Source organism: Podarcis gaigeae (assembly GCF_964106915.1).
Source record: "Podarcis gaigeae genome assembly, chromosome: Z".
Lineage (NCBI taxonomy): Eukaryota > Metazoa > Chordata > Lepidosauria > Squamata > Lacertidae > Podarcis > Podarcis gaigeae.
Window position 1 is genome coordinate 12,805,977 of NC_139691.1, and position 9,576 is coordinate 12,815,552.

The 9,576-nt window shown below is 47.0% G+C and overlaps 1 protein-coding gene across 2 annotated transcripts; it reads right to left on the minus strand.

Annotated features, from left to right (window-relative positions):
• Positions 1-430: 430 nt before the first annotated feature.
• Positions 431-9,389, minus strand: RABEPK (Rab9 effector protein with kelch motifs). Of its 2 annotated transcripts, none has more exons than XM_083721242.1 (7): positions 9,090-9,389; positions 6,298-6,458; positions 4,677-4,829; positions 3,217-3,378; positions 2,826-2,975; positions 1,998-2,147; positions 431-709 (listed from the first exon to the last, which is right to left on the minus strand). In XM_083721242.1, exons 1-7 carry the CDS (start codon positions 9,161-9,163, stop codon positions 462-464), a joined length of 1,098 nt encoding a protein of 365 aa, XP_083577368.1. In that variant the 5' UTR covers positions 9,164-9,389; the 3' UTR covers positions 431-461. The 2 variants fall into 2 exon arrangements, with proteins under 2 accessions (XP_083577368.1, XP_083577369.1); XM_083721243.1 differs by lacking the exon at positions 9,090-9,389 and adding an exon at positions 6,568-6,701.
• Positions 9,390-9,576: the final 187 nt, after the last annotated feature.

The window sequence follows — 9,576 nt, forward strand, 5'->3', positions numbered from 1 at the left end:
GCCTGTAGAAACTACACATTTCATTTTCTGAGGCAGATAGGTAGCCGTGTTGGTCTGCCATAGTCAAAACAAAAAATTCCTTCCAGTAGCACCTTAAAGACCAACTAAGTCAGTATCTGAAGAAGTGTGCATGCACACGAAAGCTCATACCAAGAACTGACTTAGTTGGTCTTTAAGGTGCTACTGGAAGGATTTTTTTTTTATTTTCTGAGGGTCTTATTTCACTTCCATGGTAGCAATATGAAGCAGTCAACCACGCAAATTTGATTAAAGGAGGGCAACTCACTTGTATTTTATTAAACACTCCCCTTCCTTTTCCAGCCACTGGACACGCTGAAACTTTCAAGAGGCAGAAATACGCGCGCGCACTTCATTTGTAGTCCTCCGGCACAAAATGTGGGTTGTCTTGTGTTACAAGCAGGGTGGCAGATTTAGATTATTAAACATTTATTTAAAACATTTTACTTAAGAAGAGTTACAGCACTGTCTTTGTAGATTTCCCCTTTAATATCCATTCCACCAAACACTAAGCACAAGTGTTCATCTGGGCAGCCTTGAGATAGATTGTCTCCATTAGAGCCTCCAGCTCCTTCCTTCCTGTTGCTGTCCTCACTGGAAGTCACTTTCCACGGAACAACACACATAGACTGGTCCAGACGAGCAGAAGGCACAGGAGTTTTAAACTCCAACTTTGTCCAATGTCCCTTTTCTGCAGTTAAAAATAAATAAATAGAAAACTATGCAAAAAAAGAGGGGGGAAGCAGCAGCTTCTTGTAAATTAAAACATCACTATTTGTCAATCTTAAAGAGAGCTGGAAAATTAGACCTGAAGCTTCTACAGGGAGTGGAAATATTGGGGATCTTTTTTCCCTCTTAACATTTTAAGTGACATACACGTGAATAGTGATGGCTGCCAGCTGTATGGTTTTAAAAGCAGCAAAGAAAGATTCTTGGAGGATATGGCAAACCAGTTGTTTGGAATCAAAAAGGGGAGACTGCAGTTTCGCACAATTCCTGCTTGCAGGCTCCTGACTGAGAACAGTATGTGGGGCTATTTAGACCAGAAGGGCTCTTGTGGGTGTTATGGAACACTGAAACACTGAGCTGCTCTTAGGCACCTTTCAAACAATTCCCATCTAGACCAGGAGTAAGAAACTCATGGCCTGCCAGATGCTGTTGGATTCCTAACTTCCATCAGCTCCAACCAGCGTGGCCAAGGGCGGGGGTTCAGCAACAAATTGCAGAGCCACAAGTTCAGATGGGTTGGGTAAAAATAATAAATTACGTACTATTATTCCTGGTCTAGCACACTGCTGCCTAATACTGACAGCAGCTCTTCAAGGTTTCCGTTAGTGAGAGAGAGGAGAGAGAAGCCCCTTTCCTATCACCTGCTGTAAAAGATCCTTTTAACTGGAGAATATTTGGGATTAAACCTGGGACCTTTCTGCATGCAAAACACCTCTTTCACTGAGCTATAGATGCTTTTGATAAACATGAAGCTGCCTTATTCCATATCAGATTTATTTTGCACACGGAGCCCAGGTGTGCCTACTCTGAATTGACCACAACTTTCCAGGGTTGCAAGCAAATCTGTTTCAATATCCCTTGTTCCCTGATGCTCCTCCTCCATCTTGTTAAAAATTGCAGACTCAAGGGACTGAGCCTGGGACCTTTTTCATGCAACAGGTGAGCACGACCTCCGATCTAGTACTCCCACTTCCTTTAGTATGTGGTGACAGTGTTTATAATCTGGGGCGGGGGCGGCGGCGGGGGGGGGTTCACACTACATAATCAGAGGCCACATAAGCACTCTGTTTTGGATTACAGCTCCCATCAGCTTCAGCCACTACTAGCTTCAGATAAGGTTGTCATGTGGGGAGGTTACATGGCTGGGGCTGCCATCTCAAAATTGCTGGCAATGGCACATACACAAAGAGGACTCCCCAGTATAATGTTCCCAATGGAAACTAAGCAAAGATATCATAAGAAACACCCACCTATGTGATATTTATACATTGTGTCCAGTGCTCCTGTTGGGTCCATTCCACCAAATATATACAAATGGCCCTGAAACACAACTGCTGAGTGGGCTGCCCGCCCTGCTGGTACAGATCCAGTAGCCGACAGGGTCTCCCACTTCATTTCAGCTGCAAGCACATTAAACCAATCCACATCAGTGCTCATCAGGTGCAAAGCTTAAGCAAACAGCTTGAAACACACATAACAGGGCTGCATGCACATTCAGCGATTCTGCAACAGGAAAATGAATTTGGTAAAGAGTTTGGGACAGTTAACTTCAAAGTTAAAGTTTCTAGCTGTAATGACAGCAAAGATTATTGGGGGCGGTGGCTTAAACAATGGGAAATGCCTGTAAAATAGGAATCAAAGGAAGGCTAAATGGTATTTAGAATTTATATTTCACATTAATGCCTGCCTTTCCATAAAGGAACTTATGGCAGCATACACGGTTATCCTCCCCTTTCCTCCCTTGTATCCTCACAACCCTGCACGGTAGGTTAGACTGAGAGATTATGCCTAACCTAAAGTCACCCAGTGAGATCTGAGTGGGGATCTGATTCCTCGTCTTCCTGGATCATGTCAAACGCTACTCACTACCCCACACCACCTCTTAAGGCTGTACCACAATTCTGTAGTAACACAGCCTGCAGGTGGAAACTGTAATCAGGATCCTACAGTATTTCTTACATCCTTAGCCTTTAAGGTTTTATAATGTGTGGCTTCTAAAGATCTATGGGTTGTTATTTTTTTAAGGCAAGGTGGGAAGATAATAATCCCTTTTCACAAAGTTTGCACCGAGTACTTACTTGTATCAAAGCAGAAGAGATCATCAAAAAAGGTATCACCAGCCAATCCGCCATGTATGTAGAGCCTGTTCTCAACAGCCACCACGGCATGGCCATGTCGAGGAGCAGGAGGGTCTCCCCGAACTTCTGGTTGCAGCCATGTCAGAGTGGCTACAGGTGGCAAGAGATAAATGTATTAAGATGAAGCAACAGCCACCTCAAGGGCCTTGCTCCCTGCTTCCCACACATAGGGTTAAAAGGCCTACATTAGTCATGTTTATCCATTTCAACGGGTTTTCTTTAAGGACTAACAGGATTCAACTCCTACTTTGCTCCATCTGCTGCCAGGCCCAGGGGAATCAGCTAAACATTTGGTTTGGGAAATATCTGCACAGGAGCAGAGGAAGCTTACCAGAGTCAAAGATGTGAAGCTGCTGGTCTTTGACTGGATCCACCCCTTTATCACCTCCTCCAAATACATATAAACGGTCCCCAATCACTGCTGAGGATGTATGATAAGTCCGAGGGGATGGTGGAGTGCCGCTCACCTTAGGGCTCATCCACGTTCCAGCTTCTAACATGGAAAACAAAAATATTTGTAAGCTAAGCTACAATATTGAAAAATTGGGGATTGCACACAAGTAAGTTATAGGCACAGAAAATTAGGGTGGGTGCAAATTACACATCACATGTGGAAGAAAGAAATGGAGTTCCTAGTCCCTTTGGTTACCAGGCAAGTGCTTAAATGCAAGGCTAATTTAGTGGTAATTTGATTCAAAGGAATGTCAAAGAGAAACTAGAACTTGAAACTACTGAACTGTAGTTCCTCAAGAGATTTAGTGCTATAAGTTAGGGACTGAATTGAAACATTTTGCGGGTTTTAAATCAACTTACATGTGCCAGTTTGCTGACCAACGGCTTGGATGTTAGGATGTTATAAACCAATTATTTTGTATGTATGTCAATGGCCACTGTTAAAACACAGTTATCACGCGGGTGGCGCTGTGGGTAAAAGCCTCAGCGCCTAGGGCTTGCCGATCGAAAGGTCGGCAGTTCGAATCCCCGCAGCGGGGTGCGCTCCCGTTGCTCGGTCCCAGCGCCTGCCAACCTAGCAGTTCGAAAGCACCCTCGGGTGCAAGTAGATAAATAGGGACCGCTTTCTAGCGGGAAGGTAAACGGCGTTTCCGTGTGCAGCTCTGGCTCGCCAGAGCAGCGATGTCACGCTGGCCACGTGACCCGGAAGTGTCTTTGGACAGCGCTGGCCCCTGGCCTCTTGAGTGAGATGGGCGCACAACCCCAGAGTCTGGCAAGACTGGCCCGTACGGGCAGGGGTACCTTTACCTTTACCTTTACATATTATTTCCTTCTGATCTCACAATTCCACCTTCTGACCCACCAGTGCAGTAACTCAGGATAATACTTCATGCATCTAAAGAAGCAAAAGCTGATGCCATAACAAATTTATTATAGAAGGTGACACAATATACTGTTGTTTTTGCTGCAGTACGATAACCCAGCTACCACTCTGAAATGAGTTTTATTGTTATTTTCATCATCTAACAGATAGCCAGTGGAGTGGGGTGGTAAGATTGTTGGACTAAGTCCTGAGAAACTAGGGTTCAACCCCCTGACTAAGGCCAAGTGAACTTGGACCACTCACTCTCTCCTAGCTTAACCTACCTCACTGGGTTGTTGTGAGGATAACCATTCTCAAGAGAGCTATATTTGCTGCTCTGAGCTCCTTGGTAGGATAGTGGGATGCAAATATTGGATATGAATGAATTTAGAAATTGGACAGCTGCATGTTTGAAATCTTAAAAAATAAAATACCCCAAGAAGCAATAAAATGAAAAGGAAATAACTAATACTCACGGAGGTCCAGAACTTGCACACAATTCCTGTTCCCAGTTTCACTGGCTCCTCCAAACACCCAGAGGCTCGTGGGCCAGCTTGTGGGAATGAAGGTGGCATGCTCATACCGCGGCAAGAGACCCCGCCAGGCAGGTGCCGTCCAGCAGTGTGCATCTGGGAGCCAGAAAGACACGTAAGAGCTGATAGTGGGATGAGGCCAAAGGCGGCTCATCTAGTTCAGCATCCTATTCTCACAGCAGCGCCTTATTTCGGGCAGTGTAGGTGCTTCCCATACATAGGGCACCAAAAAAGGGAGAGCCAAATTGAGATGGTTCATTTCGGTGTGCCAAATTTTGTCATAACTCAGCGCACCTTATTACCAAAGATTACCAAAGTCTGCCCCTGCTCAGGGGCTAGCCAGATGCCCCAATGCAAAGCCCACAAGCAAGACCTAAAAGCAGCAGCACTCTCTGCAATTGCTGTCAGGTAAAGGGTGGGAGGCAGGTGGCGCTGTGGGTTAAACTACAGAGCCTAGGACTTGCCAATCAGAAGGTTGGCGGTTCAAATCCCCATGACGGGGTGAGCTCCCATTGCTTGGTCCCTGCTCCTGCCAACCTAGCAGTTCGAAAGCACGTCAAAGTGCAAGTAGATAAATAGGTATCGCTCCGGCAGGAAGGTAAACGGCGTTTCCGTGCGCTGCTCTGGTTCGCCAGAAGTGGCTTAGTCATGCTGGCCACATGACCCGGAAGCTGTACGCCGGCTCCCTTGGCCAATAAAGCGAGATGAGCGCTGCAACCCCAGAGTCGGTCACGATTGGACCTAATGGTCAGGGGTCCCTTTACCTTTACTTAAAGGGTAGATGGGCAGGACTTTCCCAAAATGGCCTGGTGGGCCAAATGGAGTGGATTGGTGAGCCAAGTTTGGCCCCTATGGCAATGGCCCCATCAGGGCAGAGCTTTTTGGAAGAAGTCTAGGGCACCAAAATGCCACAGGGCTCCTTTGCGTGTCGAGACCCCGCAGTCACCCCCTCGTTGGAAAATAACTCACACAAGGACAGAGATATTAAGTTTATGCTATTGGGCAAATTTGGCCACAACTTTATTGAATTACAGAATGTGAGCGGTATTGGCTTAGGCATTGATTGACTATATCTGACTCCTGCCCGCTGTGCAGGAAGTCCGGTAAGGGTAAACCACCAGTAGGGGGAGCCCTGTCCATGCAAGAGGAAGTCCTCCGGCTCACTCCTCAGTTTAAACTGTCCCCAGCCACACCCCACCGGCCAGCGGATTGGCTGGCCAGGCTCTGACGTGGCTGGGATCCCTCCAGGCAACGGGAGACAAAGTCCCCTGCCCCCCCCACCCCGTGGGGAGTGGGTGGCCACACGCTCCACCGTAACTCCTCCCCACTGGGAAGTGGAGCAGATTTACCACATTTGAAAACCTGGTGAAGAAATACAGATCGTCATCTAAAGAAGGAGAAAGAACCCCATGAATCCAGGGTCTAAAATTACTGTATTGCAGCCATGAGGACCAGGAACTTGCTTTTTTTTACAAACAAAAAACAAAAGCAGTTTGCTTGAGAAGCTGAATTCTGCCACATATCATATGCTTCCTTCCTGCTTTAATGACACTCTAGCCCTTACCAAGATCCATGACGTAGGAGTCGGCAAAACTGCCACTCGGGTCTGCTCCCCCGACAAGGATGACTTTCCCTTTCCTGCAGCCTGGCTCTGCAGGAGGTAGGTACAAGGAGTTCTGCCCCACACGGGCACAGGGACTGTCCCCAGGTAGGAGAAGGGCATACCTGGCATGGAGAAATAAGCAAAAGGGATCTCAGCAAGGCTGCTGTTCCATGTGGAGCAGAAGATGAAGCGTGTCTCTTTAAGCCTGCAATGCTATCTATGAACACTTACCCAGGAGTAAACACCACCAAACAAACATGCATAAATGGTGTAGCAGATACTAGGATGAGCGGGGAACCAGGGGAACCCTGGGCTATGAACTCAGTCAGAGAGTCTCAGGGAAGTCACTCTCAGCTTCTGTTTTATCCCCATTTACAACATGGGGATAAAACAAGGCTGGGTAACCTTGCTGGGCTGTTCTATGGATTATTGAAGACGTGGTGCTGCTGTGGGTTAAAGCCTCAGCGCCTAGGACTTGCCGATCGAAAGGTCTGCGGTTCGAATCCCTGCGGCGGGGTGCGCTCCCGCTGCTTGGTCCCAGCGCCTGCCAACCTAGCAGTTCGAAAGAACCTCCGGGTGCAAGTAGATAAATAGGGACCACTTACCAGCGGGAAGGTAAATGGCGTTTCCGTGTGCGGCTCTGGCTCGCCAGAGCAGCGATGTCACGCTGGCCACGTGACCCGGAAGTGTCTCCGGACAGCACTGGCCCCTGGCCTCTTGAGTGAGATGGGCGCACAACCCCAGAGTCTGTCAAGACTGGCCCGTACGGGCAGGGGTACCTTTACCTTTACCTTTATGTGCAAAATACTGTGAATACCCCAATCTTATTATTCATACAAGAGTGAAACAAACTGTTGCAGTATGGACTCTGCCAGACAGCCTCTCTTCCAGGATACTCCATTCCACCACCAAATTTTCTCCTCCCTGCTTCTCAGAAGCCAGTCATTATTCCTTGCCCAGTGTGTACATTTCACCCTAAGTGAGCTGTTTTGCCCTCTCTGGGTCCAATCACTCCCCCCCCCCCCCACCAAAAAAAATTAGTTTTAAACTTTTGGAAAACTTCAAGCTCTTCCAAGCTTGTTGTGTGTGGGTGGTGCTGTTTTACCTACATGAGGTCACATACCAGAAGATGCTATGTAGCGTTTGCCAAATGGATGCCCTCCAGGTATTTGGGACTACAACTCCCATCAGCTCCAGCCAACAGGGTCGTTGTCATCCAGAAGATCTGAAATGCACCTTCTTGGCAAAGACTGTCTTCTCTCTGTCCCATCAACACCAGAAGCCCATTAGGTGGTGACAGGAGAGAGAGCCCCTGCTCCCCTAGATAGGATTCCCTCCCAAGAGAGGTTAGATGAGCTCCCTCCTTGTTATCCTTCCACCAGCAGGGTAAGGCCTTCCTGTTCAGACAGGCCTTTGGGAACTTAAGGTACAGGCGATGCTGACCACTGGGCTGTTGTCAAGACAAGCAGGATTCCAATTACTGGTTCCAAATGTGTTCTGATGTATTTTAAACTATTGTTCCTAACTAGTTTGTTTTTATTACTTTGTATTTTATAATGCTGCTTCAAAATGTTGAATCCCAACTTGGGAGAAAGCTGGGATATAAATGTAATAGGCAAACGAATAATACACAGGATAGCATCCTCACCCCCTGGTACACCAGATTTCTGCAACCTGGTGTACAGTCATGTTCTTTTGAGGATAATGAGAATTGGTCTTTAAACCATCTGGAGGGCACCAGGGTTGGGGGAGGTTGATGTGCGTGCACAAGATTTTAAAAAAAATAGTTCTTAACTGAGGTTTGCATATTTCAAAAGAAAGAGCCACAACACAATCATAAGGTAATACTACCAATAAATAAATTACCAGAGCTGCCATCCCATACAGCGATAAACAAGATCCATACCCCACATGACAATTCAAAATGTAAGTGTGGTGTTGTGGTTAGAGTGTTGGATTAGGGGTCTGGGAAACAAAATTCCAAATCTGCACTTAGCCATTAAGCTCACTGGGTGTCCTAGAGTCAGCCACTTCCCTCTCAGCCTAACCTACCTCACAGGGTTGTTTTGAGCATAAAGCGGGAAGGAGGAGAACTAGGGCCACCTTGATCAGCTTGGTATAAAAGATGGGATATAAAATAAACATGACAATGCAATTAATATAAAAATCTGTCAAAAGCAGCATTAGAACATTGTAGGTGTTGTCTTCCCCTTTTTAGTGGATTTTTTTTACAAAACACAATACTGTAATTCTTTAAGTATTTACTTATGCATTTTCATTAGTACAGTAATGCAAGAATTCTCACTGATGCGTGCAGACCATTTGACAGGGCTGCAGGAGATCAGGGCCCTGCCTCGCGGAGCCTACGGTCTAAAATTCAACCTAGGAAAGCAACAAATGGCGTGCAAGAAATCCGCTATAAAATTGGAGGCAGGAGTAAATATCGGAGGCAGAATCTTGTAAAGGAAGGGCTATTATTAATTTAAGCCTCTGGCCGCAAGCAGAGTTTGACTGCATATTGCATGTCATCTTCCGCAAGTTAATACTCCCTTTGCAAGGCTATTCCCCTCTGCTGGGGGGCACAGGAGAGAGAACTCCCTGATCGATGGCTGCCCCTTCCAGATAGGCTGAAGCGGATCTAGGGGGCCCACGCCTCAGTTCAGCACCGACCTCCCCGCACCCTGTTTCTCTTTGCACGTCAACTCCCTCAAACTGCATCCCACGTGCACCGATGCCCCGCCTCGAGAACGCACCAGTTGCCTTCCTCCGGATTTCCTCCCGGCTTCAGCTCCAGCAGCGCCGTCCGCGAGCCCGGCTCCGGCCCCATGGATGCAGGCCGAGGGAAAGGAGTGAGATCAAAAAAACCGACGCCCCGCCCCCGGGTCCGTTGCTAGACGACCAGCAGTTCCGCCCTCAGCGTGGCCACTGTGCAAGCGGACAGCGCTTCACGGTAAAACCACCCCGCCGCTGCACACTTTTAAATTGCATATTCTTTCTCCTCAGTTCATTCTAAGGTGCAGCATACTTTTCTCCCCGCTTATTTTTTTTTTTAAAGAAAGAAGGCCACGTGAGAGCGTTTCTGAGCATGTGCAGATCTCTTCCCATTTCATCACACAAGCCGTTACTTCCTTTTGCTTCAGATATGTGGGATTGCTGGTGGCCAGGCTGCTATTAATATGTTTATAAGGTGTATCATGTATATTTATATAAAATATTTCTTATTTATATCTGTTTATTCAA

Bases quoted from the DNA above. Each gene is read 5' to 3' on its own strand.
- RABEPK (XM_083721242.1), bottom strand. From the start codon at position 9,163: ATGGGGCCGGAGCCGGGCTCGCGGACGGCGCTGCTGGAGCTGAAGCCG. The intron at 6,459-9,089 runs GTGCGTTCTCGA...TCTCCATGCCAG, and splicing joins AATCCGGAGGAAGGCAACTG to GTATGCCCTTCTCCTACCTG. The intron at 2,148-2,825 runs GTAAGTACTCGG...ATGTGCTTGCAG, and splicing joins TCTCTTCTGCTTTGATACAA to CTGAAATGAAGTGGGAGACC.